Below are 16,042 nucleotides of genomic sequence, written 5' to 3'. Positions count from 1 at the left end.
GAATATATAAAGAACTCCTACAATTTGATAATAAGACAACCCAATAGAAAACAGGGCAAAAGATCTGAATAGATGTTTCACCACAGAAGATTCAAGAACAGCTAATAAGCAAACAAAAACTGATGAACCTCATTAATCATTAGAGAAATGCACATTCAAATCACAATGAGATATCACAATGAGATACCTTACAAACCCACAAGACTGGCTTTAATTTAAAAACTGGCAATCCCAAGTGTTGAAGAGAATGGAAGGAAGCTGGAACACTCGCACGTTGCTGGCAGAATGTAAAATGGCACAACTACTTTGGAAAACAGCTTGTCAGTTTTCTTAAAAAGTTAAACATAAACTTATCATATGACCCACCATTCCACTCCTATCAATCTATCCAAGGGAAATGAAAACATGTGTCTACAGAAAGATTTGCACATGAATGTTCATAGCAGCATTATGCGTAATAGCTAAAAAGTGCGAACAATCCAAATGTTCAATTGGTAAATGAGTCAACAAAAGAGAGCATATCCAGACGATGGAATAACTATTTAGCAATAAAAAGGAATGACCTCTGAGACATGCTACAATGTGCGTGAACATGCTAACATGCTGAGCACAAAAACCATGCTAAGGGAAAGACGCCGGACACAAAAGACCACATGTTCCACGATTCCATTTACATGAAATTTTTAGAAAAGGCAAATCTGTAGAGACAGGTAACAGATCAGTGGTTGCCTGGGCAGAGGGTGGGCGTGGGAACTGACAACTAGGCAGGAAGAACTTTTTAGGGTGATGGAAATGTTCTAAAGCTCAAATGTGCCAATGACTGCACCGCTGTGAAAACTTACTGAAAACAATTGTACTGCGTATTTACAACAGGTGAATTATATATAAATATATATATATCTGAATAAAGTTGTTAAAAATATAGCAGCTTGCTTTATGATCATTCTTGGCTACCTCCCCCTCCCCCACGTTCACCTCTACCTTTTCATTCTTTCGTCTCTTGTGTCACTTCTTGGTCAATTTCCACTCCATACTCCCCAGTTTCCCCTCACTGTGGGGTGCAGTCCCAGCAAAGAGCCCAGTGGTCCATTTTTAAGTCTTCGAGGGGGCCAGACTGCTCCGGTCCCTTGGATCCTACTTGGCTAATCCCAATTGGCCAGACAAGCTATGAAGTAAATACTTGTTGGCTATTTTCAGGGTCTCTTGTTCTCAGGCCTATGAGATGCCCTGTTGCTTCCTTCTGCTTTCACCCACACAAATGCAAGGGACATTCCAGTCCATGGCTGTCGGAGGTCGGTCACATCAACATCAGCTTGTACTCTGGTGTTCATGAGTACACCTTGTCAATTTTGCTACCTGGTTAGTCTTTTTTATGTGGCTATATGAGAAGATCTAAAAACCCATGCTGCCCCTGCTGTCATCATGCTCCCAGATTCCTCAGCTGCCAAGTCTTACCTTTCCCTCTAGGGAATGGACAAATCCTTCAGTCTGTGGAGTTGATCAGACCTTGGTATACGTGCTTACTGCACGCCAGACACTGTTAAGCACACTATCGTTACTAACTCTCTTAATCCACCTAACAATACTATATGTAGGTACCGTTACTATCCCCAGTTTATGAAAGGGGTAACTGAAACACAGACAGGTAAGTAATTTGCCAAGGTCACAGTGCTAGCAAATGTCTCTGATAATATCTGGAGTCAATGCTCTTTAACCACTAGATAATGCTGCCTCTAATGAGAGTGTGAAGTATATCTGGCCTGAAGATCTAGCATTCCCCCGTGACTAATACCCCTGTCCCCCTCAGTCCTCCCTAAGATAGGAAATTGTACCCCTTCTTCAAAGACCAAGTTCAAATGTCAAATCTTCTAAGAAACCAGACAAACTCACATTGGCAGGTGGCTTAGTCTTCTTTCCCTCCCGTCTTTTCTCCAGCCCATCCCTCTATGATAGTGCTTTTCACAGGTGTTATAATTATTCATTGACATCCTTGTCTTCCTCATGAGCTCAGAGAACATTTTTTATTCATCTCATATCCCAGAGCTTACCCTAGTGACTGGCCCCCAGCAGGCTCTCAATAAACATGCATGGAACTGAGTGGGCAATAGTTGGTTTTTTAAAAAAACTAGCTCAAAATGTACTTGAAAGCAATATAATTGCATCTTTAAAAAAAAAAAAAATCTGTAATTCAGAGGTTTTACCAAGGCTGGCTAATGAGTTTTTCTGGGGCATTCTTCAGAAGAAACACAGCATCTGGTTCTTCCTGATATTTTAGCTGCTTATTCCCAACATGCAGAGATTGGTGCTTCTGATGCTAATTTGCCAGGGAGATTCAAAGGACAACCAGCTACCATACCCTTCAACTAAGCACCTGCCAGCAGACAGAGGATAGAGGAGGAAGAACTAGCAGAAGGAAGGAACCATGTGCCTGTGCCAGTCCTAAAGAATTACCATCAAAGTCACCTATGAATAAACAAGAAAAAATTCAAACCTAAAATAGAGAGGAAGGTGGGAAAACCAAATGTCAATTGAAAAAAAAAAAATTCATTAATTTTTTTAAAATTTTGTAATTTAATGCAGGATTTTGCTATGAGAACATACAATTATATTGTGGATTTCCTTGTTGGTGTACGGGTCCATGGATGCTGCATACAAATAAAAAAGCAGGTACTTGTAAGAAAATTTATAGCCCCTCTCATTTTCAGTCGAAGGTTCTAGTATTTCCTAAAAAAAGTCAGAAATTCTGCAAAGATGTCTCAGTCATTTTCTGGGCTTTAGCTCAATCTCTCTCTGCAACTCTAAAGAGTTGACTAAAAATACCTCTGGGAAAAAAAGAATGGAGAGAAAAACAATGATTTAAAAAGAAATAGGTAGGAAGTATCCCTTGAAAAGAGCTGGGGCCCTCACCCCCTCCAACCCTGCTCTCGTGTGAAATATTAATGCATTTGACACCCAAACCAGGGAAGGAAAACAGCAGGTTAATGAGTTTGCTCTGGCCAAGAGCCAGAACAGGGGTGCTGCCTGCTCTCCCCACCCTCTCCCATCCAGCCTGCTTCTAGGGCAAACACATTTGGACCCGCTCTGTGGCACAGATGTCACCAAATTACCGGGAAAGTTCCCCACAGTCTGACAGGCTCAGAAAGGGTGAAATTTGGCTTCCTTCTTGACCAGACAGGATGCAAATTCCTCTTTCCAACACACATGTGTCATTGCAACAGTCTGCCCTTCAGGGGCTGTGTACAAAGGCCACAAATACTCTCACATGCTTCTGGGTCCAACTTGGCCCCACGGAGTTTCAAGTTGAAGAGATACTTACTTAAAAAATGCGGGTCTGGGAGGCCCTGGGAGCAAACTTTCTCAACAACTAAACCACTGAAGACAATAATTCTCTTTCCTGCCGTGGGAACTCTGGAACTCCCATCCAGATGTGTATACGCCAGGCTTAAGTGAGGAGGCCTCCAATCACCGAAATTCCACTGAGCTAGGCGCATCTCAGGAATGAAGGAGTCTGTCAGAGCCTGCTTGAGGACTTTCCTTTTTTTTTTTTTTTTAAGATTTTATTTATTTATTTGAGAGACAGTGAGAGAGAGAGAGAGAGAGAGAGAGCACACACACGCATGAGCAGGGGGAGGGGCAGAGGGAGAAGCAGACTCCTGGTTGAACGGGGAGCCCGATGTAGGGCTCAATCCCAGGACCCCAAGATCATGACCTGAGCCGAAGGCAGACGTTTCACCAACTGAGCCACCCAGGTGCCCCAAGGACTTTCTTATAATTAAGCCATTATTCTAAGTACCCTCCAATCTCAGAGATAGGGCAGAAAGTAGAGGTCCCTATGATTTGCCCAGAAAATGTATGATTTCTTACTGAGGTCAAGGAAGGTGTTTCATACCTGTCCCCATCCACCCTCCTTCAACAGAAGGACATCATATGCAGAAAGACCTAAATGAGCAGGGCACATCTCCCTCTTTACCACTGAGAAGCAGGAACCAAGGCAGTAAGTTCCACTTAGCTCTCAATAAATATATACTACGCTACCTAATTTTAAAGAAAGCACATAACCATTAGGCATCTGTGAGCCACAGCCATCTCCACTGAGAATAAGAAGTTCATTCACTCATTTGTTCATTCGTGTACAACTCCATACTGGACATTGTTCAAGGTACACATTCCTCCCCAAACAAAACAGAAATTTCTGCCTAAGTGGAACTTATACTCTAGCAATGAGAGACAGACAAGTGAGATAAGAAAAAAATATACAATGTGAGCAATGGGTTAACAAATTCCTTTCTTCCTCTCAATTTGACCTGAGGTTAACTGCCTAGTTCTGTTTCTCTGGAAACCTAATAAAGATAAAATGTCGATTATGTTACTAGGCAACACTGCTTATGATAAAAATGACCCCTGATTGCTGACTTGCATCTGGACTGGAAGGAACCATTCATATCTGATGGGGACATCATAGCTTGGGCTTCCTCTAATGTGAAGACTTAAAACTGAGCATTTCCCTTGGGGAACCCTGAATACTTGGGACAGATCCCACATTTACTAATTGTGAGGCTCATTCTCTACCAGCTGAGGTGTCACCTGGTGGGGGAGGGGCAAATAGAACAGCTCCTGGGTGGTCATATGGACTGCTGAGAGCATGATTCACATAGAAGAGAAACCCCTGACATTGCCTTGCTGGCAATTTATGATCCTGTTCTAGATCTTTCTATTTAGATGGGTGTTAGCTGTGGCCTATGAAAGTCTTGTGAGTTGGAACGTTTAACTGAACCTAAGAAGACCCTGGTAAGCATTGTTTATGGTGTATTTGATGCTAGTTAAGTGTTAAGGAGAAAAATAAGGCAGAAAGAAAGGACAGGTTAGTTGGACAAGATGCTGCTGAAGATCGCTTCAGGTCTAAATGAGAAGCATCCCTCCCACCCCACCCTGACTCTGCTAGTTAGCTCTCACACACTGGTTTGTCTCCAGGCTTCTGCTCAGTCACTCCCTGAGGAAAACCTCCCCTAACCACCAAATCTAGGTCAATTTCACTTTAAAATGGACTCCCACAGAAATGGGAACCTTTCCTTCTGAGCACTATCTCAGCACTATACATCCAAGACTATAATGATCTCATTTCCCTCTGAGAGCAAGCAGCATGTCTGGCTGCTCACCATTTTGTCCCCAGCACCTGAAGAGTGTCTGGCCCGGAGCCCCAGCTGAATAAATGCTGGTCGAACAAATGACTATCACAACATATCTGAAACCAAACAGAGGTGGGCAGCATTCCTCACACCACACTGTTTGTTCCTGTGTGTGTCTACTCATGCTACTCCCATCCAGAGCAGGACCCAAGAGTCGCTCTGCAAAGATTGCCACTGCTATCGGGAATTCCCAGGGGATCGATCTCCAGTCATATCAAGAGGTATTGGGAATATTTAAAAAATTAATTAATTTTGATTGTTAGACACTGTATTGTACAACTATCTCTTCTCAGGAAAGCTTGCAAAGTGATAGGGTAAATTTTAAACATTAGCATTGTCTTCTTCCTGTTTCCTAAGGCTTGGCCCACTGGTAGTTATTTCTTTTCCTGCTGAACTAAAAAATCCATAGGGATCATTTGCTATCTTGACCCTGGCTCCTAGCACATGAATATTGGATGGATGAATAAATAAGTGAATGAATAAACAAATAAAGAATCTCTCCCTCTCCTCCTGCCCCCATTAAAACAGAAAATCACCACCTGAGACAAATCTCTGTCAAGAACTAAAACTCCTGGACCAGTTCATCTTTCAGAGGATTCCAATGCTAAATGGCGGCTAAAGGAGGCAGTGCACAGCTGGTCAAAACCATGTGGGGAGGGGCCTTTATGAGATGCAATTAACTGCTATTTAGTTCGCTGGTCCCTCCCCCTTCAACCCCCACCTCAGCACTTTGGAAGCCTGAAATGACCCACCCTGCTCTTCTGCCAAAGCCAAGGGCAGACCAACATGGATGCAACCCACCTTGTTGTGCTCATAAGGCTCTCAGGCGACACAGGACTCTAACATTCATTGTTAGTACACTGAAAGCAATTACCTGTTCCCTATAATTCATTCCCCATAATTCATCACTGAAAGTGGCCTTGGAGTTTCATAATTAAAACTGACAAAGATATCTTTGTTTCCATACTAACAGTTTTGATGGCATTAAGGGATTAGCCAGACCTAGTCTACATTTAAACAAAACAGAGGCGATTTGGCTGATGCTTTTTGTTAAATAAATAATTACATCTAGACTGGCTTTTAAAAGTCCTTGTTTTCTAAGTGTAGCGTACTCCTTCGAGCTCCGCTGCTCAGTGCCCCACTTTCAAGAACAGGGTACTAACTGGGCATGGTCTGTATGGTCCAAGTGGTAAGGAGGTGGGACTGGGTGTCAGAAGAAGGAGGTGCAGGTCCAAGCTCTGCCACCGACCAGTTGTGCGGCCCTGAGTAAATTGCACTGCCTTATTTATCGACTCTTTTCCCAACCAAAATGTAAATTCCACAGGGGCACTGATTGGGTCTCACTTGTTCTCTTAGAACAGTGTTTGGCTCAAGTAAGTAACCTAGGAAGGTTCTCAATAAACATTTATTAAACGATACTGCACATGATTTCTCCGGATTTAGACTTCTCATCTATCACGGGTAGTGACTGAAACAAATGTACTCTGACAGATTCTGTACCCCACCGTCAGCTCAACTATTATGGAGATTCTCCTTAGTAGTGGGATGACTCATGGGACGTGCTCAGCCCAGTGAGCTAGGTTGACCAGAAGTCTTCCACACCGAGTCTGTGCCTCTCCCCTCGCAAATGCTTTAGCCACACTGGACCCCTTTCAGATTCTGAAACACAATAAGCTCTTTCCTGGGTCAAGGGCTTGCACCTGCTGGAACCTCCACTTGGAATCCTCTTTCTCCTGCTCTCAGCAGGGTTACCGCCTGGCTCACCACCACATCCTGGGCTCTGGGTTTCTGCCTCAGGAGGCCCGGCCTGACCACCCTACCTAAGCAGGTGCCCTCTGTTATCTGCATTTGCTGCACCCATTCATTCCCTTGCACGTGTTCTAATTTGTAATTGTATCCATTGGTTTACTGGCTTATTATCTGTCTCCCTCAGTAGACTCATCCTCCCTGAAAGCCTGGACCATGTCTCTTCTATTTGCCAATGTAGCTCCAAGCACAGTACTGGACACACAGGGGAACTCGATAAATACTTGTCCGATGACTGGCCAAACGCACCGTGTGCCAGGTCCTATGCTGAGAGGTTTATATACGAAGCCACAGAATTCTACATAAATCCTCCCTCCAGCCAACTTGGTCTCCTCATATCCCGCAGACTATATACAATGCTGAGTAGAGCTCTAACTGCGTACTTCTATCCACTATCTGGGAGGTGGCCCTGGCTCTCCTCAATCGATTCGCATTGACATCATTCCGAACACACTTCTCCAAAGCTTTACTCCCCTTTACAGATCATGCAGCTGTGTCCATACAGCAGCTTCCTCGCCCAAGCTGAACCCACCCCTGTCAACACACCCAAACTATCCTGAAATTGCTTGTTTGCACCCTTAATTCCCCAGAGGACTGTGAGTTGTAGGAAGGCAGGGACTTTGCCCCTCCTCTTCACCACTGCCTAAGATAAGGTCTGGTACCTAATGCGTAGACCAGTCATCCTCCTTAAATGAACAAATGACCTTCCTGAATGAAGGAATAAATGGGCCTAGAAACTCGAGCTCACTTCGGTCAATTAAAGTGATCAGGTGTTCTCCCATTGTTTTACTCCTTTATACAACAGAACTGCATTACCTACATTTATGTCTTACCCTTTCCTTTTCTCCAACTGTCTCCTAGAATGCAGGCCCATTTCCTTCTAACCTCTGAATCTCTCTCAAAGACTGTCACGGACAAAAAACTGATACAGATGAAACATTTCCTGGAAACGTGTCTGAATTCTCTCCTATTCATTGCTTTTGACTTATGATAGAAAAAGTCACATGCAGTTTGGAAAGTGAACATTTCTTACCACTGCAGGAGGGAAGACAGCCTGAATGCTAGAATGCACAGGCCAAGGCCAAACCACTCCGGAGCCTGGGGAGCCAGCACGGCCCCCTGTGCTTCCTGGCCAGCCCCCTCCCCAGGAGCACATGGGCCACAGCTGCTGCTATCTCTGGGGTGGGAAACACTGGAATCGCCCACCACAGCAGCCCCTGGGACAGTGCAGGCCCCACGGCCCCTTTTTCAGCCTGCTAATTCTGGGCTCCATTAAGCAGAACAAAACAGTCACAAAGGTCAACAAAATTACTGAGGAAGTCTACGGATTTTTAAAGCCAATGCACAGTGGTGATTAGTGGTCTGATTGACTAGAATAACAAAACTGCAAAAAGGTCCTCTATACCCTTTATTCCCAAGCGTGGTGCCAACCACCGCAGGGCAACTCAGAGTCTGACCGTACCGCCTGACTTCCCACCTTCTCCGAGTCAGGGTCTCCCAGGCAAACCCCGTGATGCACCCCAGCAAAGAGTACAACCCACGGGCACACCTCCCAGGGGTCGCTGGGCCATTTGCCTTCTTGTTTTAATGTATGCACACCCTCCCTGAATTAAAACCAATTCGGAGCCAAGGAAAACACACACTCTCACCCATTTTGCTCGGCCAGTGTCTCTGACAGGGCTGACAAGAAGCAAAGTTAATTGAAATGTCCTTTGCTGTTGATAAGAGATGGTCAAATACTCCTAAAACAGCATGCAGTCAATAACGGGCATCCCAAACCTCAGTTTCCTGGAAACTCAGGCCACAAGGACTCAAGTGAGGAGTATCATTTCTCTTCTCCTTAGAAGGCTGAGGGGAGGAGGGCTCCCGGCGGGCTCAGTCAGTGGAGAGTGTGATTCTTGATCCTGGGGTTGTGAGTTCAAGCCCCACACTGGGTACAGAGATAACTTAAAAATAAAATTTAAAAAATCTAAAACAACAACAAGGCTGAGGGCCCCGCCCCCCAGGCTGAGGCCATCTCTGGGCCTCTAGCTGAGGTTCCCAGGGGCTACCCATTGCTACCACGTGAGACCAGTCACCCCACCTCCTTTCTCTGGTGCACCGACAAGGCCATCGATCATTAGAGCTAGCCCACCAACTGATACACATCTTGAGCCGAGCTCGCCTAAACCAGCAGTCATAAATGAATGCCCTTCCCTGAAAAATGTGTTGCATCTGGCTCAGCAATCAAATGAGTGATGTCTGCTTTGCAAACTTCCACTTCCACTGGAGGCTGACCTTCACCTGGCCCCACGTCCTGCTGGAAAGTGGGCCGGGCATCCGCATCACTGGAAATGTCAGCTTGGCACCTGCTGCTTGCCTGACGCTTTACGAAGCGCTTCCACACGCATTGCCTTACTCCTGCCTCACCTCAGCTCTGTGACATGGGGGGGCTAGACCCATTTTACAGATAAAGAAACCGAGACCCAGTAAGGAGAAGGACTGGTTCCAAATCCAAATCCTCTGGCTCCGACAGCCCTGCTGCCCCTCCTCTGAGTGCCTGCCTCGGCAAGGCTGCTCTAGAAAGCCCTGGAGGGCGCGTCCTGGCCCTCTGAGTTCAAAGTGCTCTCGTTTCACCCTCTGCAGAGCTGAGCAAGAGGGTTTTCTTCATCCTTCACAGGCTTGCTGCTGCCACCCAGAGGGACAGGAGAACTAGACACGAAACAGATGTGGCTGTGCGGGGCTCAGACGGCACCCAGTATTCTGTCCCTCCAGGAGGAGACAGGCTGCAGGGGGAGGGGAGGGTGCTGGGGAAGAGGAAAAAGGGAGGAGGAGAAAGGAGGAAAGAAAGGATCTGCAGCACGTTCTGGATGAGACGGGAGGAAAAGTGGGAGGAGAAAACCCCAGTCAACAGCAGAGGCTGGGAACCATCCCCGCCAACGTCTTGTCCTTGGGTCCAGCGCCGCCTCCCAGGGAGGCAGGATGACGACAGACCACTCACTGTTGGAGGGTTGGACCCAGCCTCTGCATGCACAGACAGGCCTTCCAGAGTGGAGCAGTCCTGGAAGGACAGACGGCAGAACCCGGCAGCCAGGTCACCGTGGGCACACGGGGACAACAGTACTTATAGCGTCAACCTCGTGGGGCGGCAGTGCCCGGGGAACAGCCAACGCCGTGAGGATCAAGCCCGGTGAAGTAGGAGCCTTGGTCTGGGACTCAGGTTCTTTCTGACAGAGACCCAAGTTCACTAGTCTGTTCACGTACTCTTGGGAAAGGTGGGAGAATTAGAAAAGAATAAGATTAATTACTAACACTCATTAAGTCCTCAGGGATGACAACTACAAAGCCGAAGATATCGAAGTACATTTCTAAAGAAAAAGATGGGCTTTATCAATTCCCATCTCTTATTGCAAAGCTCTTCTACCGCCCATTTCCTTAATCCTTGCAAATCAGTCAAACCCCATCCATGATATCCTTCCAGATACATATTTTTAAAGTGCAGAGGGGCACCTGGGTGGCTCAGTCAGTTAAGTGTCTGACTCTTGGTTTTGGCTCAGGTCATGACCTACGGGTTGTGAGATCGAGCCCTACGTTGGGTTCCACGCTGGGCATGGAGTCTGCTTAAGATTCTCTCTCTCTCCCTCTCCTTCTGCCCCTCCCCGGCACATGTGCTCTCTCTCTCTCCCCCTTCTAAAAAGTAAATAAAAATTAAAATAATTTAAAAATTAAGTACAGAAAAACAAAAAGGAGTAAACACATCAGAAGATGGGATGTGGGAGCCACTGGTGCTTGGGGACAGCAGCTACCTCCAGGTGTCCCCACCTACCCCACAGAGATCCTGGCCATGAATGTCCATTGACAATGACCCAGGCGTGGCTCTTGGGCCCTGAGAAAGCCACTGCTCTAAGTCAGGTGGCCTGGCAGCACTAGACATGCCCAAAAACTCCTGCTGCTTTCTCTCCTTTCATCCATAGTTTGTGGTTCCCAAACTGGCCTTTGCCTCCATCTACCTCAAAGTAATCTCTCATTACTGCTGCAAAGGACATTGCAGCTGGCAAGGACCCTCTAGAAAAGTTGGCCAATCCTATCACTGGACTTTGGAGCCCAAAGAAAAGAGCGAGAGGACAAGAAAGGAGGAGAAAAGGCTTCAAAGTTAAGCAGTCTCTTCACTTTGGCTACGTCAATGGGAATCTCCTTGAACTTGGGTAAAATAAAAAGCGAAATGAGCCGGTGAGCAATTCCTGGCATGTAATCCATCATCTAGTGCAAACCTCTCATCATTATTATTTTTCAGTTGGATTCCAGTGGGCAGCCAACATTTCAGGGCAGGACGTCAGAGCCCAAGGGTACTAGCTTCTTCCTCTTCAATGAGTAGGCTTGAGATGAAAAAAATTATCTAGCCCACCTTTACCAATCTTACACAAAGCATTTTCAATAGAAGGTATTGATTTGGCACCCCTGAGAGCCCCAAGGGAATGCATTCCTGCCTCTGGGCTTGCGTATGGGAGTCAACCACATACACTCACAGGTCAGAGGGAGAGACAGCAAGGTTGGGGTTCCTCTGTGATGACCACTATTTAATGTTAAAAGGGAGAAGAAACAAATCACTCAAAAAAATACCCCATGTTCACTCCCTTCTCCCTCTATTTATAACATCATAGGAAATAGAACTAAAAATTCAGCCCAGAGGACATGCGCTATTGCTCAAACGATCTGAATCAGTGGCAGATGAGATCAAACCCAAGAGCATCTTCTCGGCCGCCAAGGCCTCAAGCCAGTCCAAACCTTGGGGTGGTGTCGTGGCCTTTCACACGCCATGCCGATCTGAACCAATGGCCTTTGGAGCCAAGCAGGCCCCGTCCACCAATAATTTAATGGGATTTGGAAAACAAGCATTTACCAGCAACAAATAAGAAATGTTTGCACGTGGCTCTGAGACCATGGAGCAGAAATGCCACTTCCATGAGCTACGCCCCAAGGTTTGAAGCTCTTGAAAATGAAGAGGGAGCAGCTCCACTGTTCATTTATCCAAAGGCTGGGACTTGTGTCCCCTCTGTGGTTCCAAGCGCTACTCGACTATTCCTAGAGGAAGGGGAACAGGCCTATGAGGAGCTACGGAGAAGCCGGATACCTACTGTGGGTCTTCATGCACACCTATCCTGCAGCACAAGGTCAAAACAAGGGACAGCTGAAGAGATTTGGAACAGAATCATCGCATTTCTCAAAAGAGCAGCACAGAAAGGAAAACAAACATCAAATGTATCAGAGAGCTATCCCTCATGTTCACATTAGTAAACTTTCCTAAACCCTTTTCGAAGGCAGCTCAAGCAGAAAATGTGCCCATGTGACATCAGAGCCACAGTCACTTTCTTAAAAACCGCTGGTGATTTGGCAGACACAGTTCTCTGAACTGAGAAGCCGTTCAGGAGGTGAGCCTGCGTGCTGGGATTTCCAAGTCACCGACTCGTCCCCCAACAGAAGGGGCTGGTCTGTGTGGCAGAACCACCGCCGCGGAGGAGGGAGGCATAAAGCTCGCTCCCAAGGGGGCGCCTGGGTGGCTCAGTCGTTAAGCGTCTGCCTTCGGCTCAGGGCGTGATCCCGGCGTTATGGGATCGAGCCCCACATCAGACTCCTCTGCTATGAGCCTACTTCTTCCTCTCCCACTCCCCCTGCTTGTGTTCCCTCTCTCGCCGGCTATCTCTATTTCTGTTAAATAAATAAAAATAAAATCTTTAAAAAAAAAAATAAATAAATAAATAAATAAATAAATAAATAAATAAATAAAGCTCGTTCCCAGCAGACCCACCCGCAGGGCTGGGGCTTCGAACCTGTGACTCCTACTCACAAAGGAGCCCTCCTTCCTCCCTTCTCCCACCTTCAAGCCTCATGGCAAAGGGAGACAGCCAGGGCAGAAGAATCAAAAGAGCCTACATTCATGATTTTTAAAAAACTCTTCCAATCGAAGTTTGTTTTCAAAATTGCTTTGATACAATAGCTAAACCAGAGACAGCATGGTGAGGCTTTCTATTGTCCTTTGTTAGGAACCTGAGTTAAAAAATGAAGAAGGCTTACCCATTTTTGAAATAGAGGACATGGGCTCTCTGAAGTCCTGTTTCTAGGAAAAAACCTAGTTCTTGATCGTGGGGAGCAGGGCCAGGCTTAGGGCTTCTGTTTTGAATATTGGTAAGTATTACCTGGAAGGGGAGAAAATCGGAAAACTAATCAGATCCACATCCAAGCCTAGTCCCTTCAAACCGCAATTCTGAACGCGCTGCACGACCTGACAAATGAGGTTCCTCACGCCAGCGTCGGTGCGTAGGGACTGGTGCAGAAGTGAGCGCAAAGATTAGGAAAGCCGAGAGAACGACAGCTCTGAGCCGGGGCGTGCGTGGCTCTCCTGGCATGGAGGGCTGAGGACTGAAGGGTGCTGAGGGGTGCCCGGGGCCAGGGGAGGCGCTGAGGTGGAGGGGCTCTGCTGGGTGCCAGGATGTTGACAGAGAGTCTGAGTGAGACAGAGACAGGTCCCACCAACAGGCAGGAACAGTCATCACCCACCAACAGCAGAGGTCACGGACAGGCAGCTCCCGCCCCACAGAAGCTTGATGATCTCCAAAGAAAGCTGAGCTGAGAAGCGCCATGATTGGCACTGGCCCCAAAATTCCCCAGGGAGGGTGAACTCTCTAGGCTTCAAAGCCATGGCCTATGCACTCTCAAGGGGAGCGCGGAGGAAAACAACCTAAGCCCTCTCTCTCCCAAAACTTGATCTTTTGTCAACAGATAATGAGATTTTAAAGGTCTAAATTTTTAGCCCCACAGAAAGACTGCCAACTAGTCAGGAGAAAGACCTTCCAGTCGAGTGGGTTACAGTGAAGCGTAACCACATACCTACTGTTACAGAGGCTCCCCGCTTTAAACCGGCAAGTCAAATAAAGCATTTATCAAACAGAAGCTACCTGTGGCCCATTTAAACCCCCTGCAAGTGTTCTCCAAACATGCTGTCCACATCTGCTGAAAGTCAGCAGCCCTTCAAAGACCCAGCTGTAAGCCAAGGCCCAAACATTCTAGAGGTCTCAGAATTATTCTTCGTATGGAGTGGAAGCAATTGCTGGTTCTCTAACTTTCGAGCTTCGGGAAACAGCAAAGAAAGTGCACAATGAACAGAGGTTGTGGGATGAGATCCAGGTGGGCAACCCTTGCATTTGAACTACATCCCAGCATCTTATCAAAACTGCCTGGCTCCTTCCCGACTTAGCACTTGGCTCTGCGAGTGCTAAGAGGCAGGTGTTCCTGCTCCCGCTGCGAACTGTCATTGTTGGCTCTACTGCTCCTTCCCAACGCATCCTCCAAGTGCTGCACACGAGAAGAGCACGGTCTCTTGTAAGTCTCTCTCAAGATGATCTCACCCATTCCTCTGAGCCTCAGAAATCGTCTCTACGCTGCCAGCTCCCAAAGCTACCCTCTCTACTGCAGACTTTCCCTCTGAACACTAGCCTCATATATTCAACTACTTCCCTGACATCTCCACTTGGAGGCCCAACGCTCAAACTTTAAACACTTAGCCTTCATCTGCTTTCAAGAATAGCTTTTAATTTTTAAAAATGCTGTGTTTACTTTAAAGCAAAAACAATTCGGTACAGCACAGAAAGAAAATTAAAAATCATCTCAAAATTCCACCACGCACAAATAAACAGTTAACATTTATTGAACAATAATCCAGGTATCTCTATACATACGTATCAAGGAAAGAAAGATAAAAATCATTTTCCAAAAACTGAGATTGGGTTATGTATGCCAGTTTTAAACGTAAACCATTACATTTAATTTTAATTAAATTTAACAGGAGAAACTAAAATGTAACCAAAGTAGTCACTCAACTTCAGAAAAATGTGGGTTTTCTACGCATAGTCATTAAAGGTCTGGGCACTTGTCCTAAAGTTAAAAATAGATCTTATATTTATTATATGTATGTATGTATGCATGCGTGTGCGCGCGTGCACGCGCATGGAGAGACTATAGCCATAGATACAGATGTATATTAACAAATCAAGTATTTTGATCCATAAAAGTGGATCCCATTTATTTAGGTTTTCTTTAATTTCTTTCAACAGTGGTTTATAGTTTTCAGGGTATAAGGTTTGCACTTCTTTTTACTATTCCCATGTATTTTCATCTTTCGATGCTATTATGAGAACTGTTTTCTTAATTTCATTTTCGGATTGTTACTGTAGAGAAATAAAAGCAGACTTTTTATATTGACCTTGTATTCTATAACCTTGCTGAAATCACTTACTAGTTAAAATAGTAATTCCTTAGGATCTTCTGTATACACAGTCATGTCACCTGCAAAGAGAGATAGTCTTACTTCTCCCTCTTCAACCTAGAGGCCTTATTTCTTTATCTTGCCTAATTGCACTGGCTCTGCCACAATACTGAATCGAAGTAGTGAGAGCAGACATCCTTGTCTTGCTCCTGATCTTAGGGGGAAAAATCCAGTCTTTCACCATTATATATGTTATTAGATGTGGGTTTTTCATAGGTCCTTCTATCAGGTTGAAGACACAAACTTCTATTCCTACCACAAAAGGATGTTGGACTTTGTCAAATGCTTTCTCTACATCTACTCAAACTATCATTACCACGTGGATTTTGTCTTTTGTTCTACTGATATATTACATTAGTTGATTTTCACCTGTTAAGTCAACTTGCATTCCTGAAATGAATCTTGCTCAGTCATGGTGTATAATCCTTTCTATATGTTGTTGGATTCAGTTTGCTGGTATTTTGTTGAGGATATCTGCATCTATATTCATAAGAGATATCAGTCTCATAAAATGAATGAGGGAATGTTTTTCTCCTCTTCTGTATTCAGAAAGTTTTCATAGTACTGCTGTCATTTCTTCCTTTAAAGTTTGGTAGGATTCACCAATAAAGTCAACTTGACCTGTAGTTTTCTTTGTAGGAAGGTTTTTAACTACAAATTCAATTTCTTTAATAGACACAGGAGCAGTTGGGTTACTCTTTCTTCTTCAGTGAACTTCAGTAGCTTGTGTCTTTCAGGGAATCTGTCATTT

The 16,042-nt window shown here is 45.4% G+C and overlaps 1 protein-coding gene across 9 annotated transcripts in view; it reads right to left on the bottom strand.

Moving 5' to 3' along the window:
* The window catches only part of TTC7B (tetratricopeptide repeat domain 7B), a 249,895-nt gene that overhangs the window by 157,191 nt on the left and 76,662 nt on the right, over window positions 1–16,042 (bottom strand). For all 9 annotated transcript variants that reach the window (XM_026515458.3, XM_057318629.1, XM_057318630.1 and 6 more), the window contains one exon: window positions 13,044–13,165. In XM_026515458.3, coding sequence (XP_026371243.3) covers window positions 13,044–13,165 — 122 coding nt within the window. The remainder of the gene's footprint in view (window positions 1–13,043; window positions 13,166–16,042) is intronic.

This window comes from Ursus arctos, unplaced genomic scaffold (assembly GCF_023065955.2).
Source record: "Ursus arctos isolate Adak ecotype North America unplaced genomic scaffold, UrsArc2.0 scaffold_25, whole genome shotgun sequence".
Classification (NCBI taxonomy): Eukaryota; Metazoa; Chordata; class Mammalia; order Carnivora; family Ursidae; genus Ursus; species Ursus arctos.
This window is presented reverse-complemented; position numbering and strand designations above follow the sequence as displayed.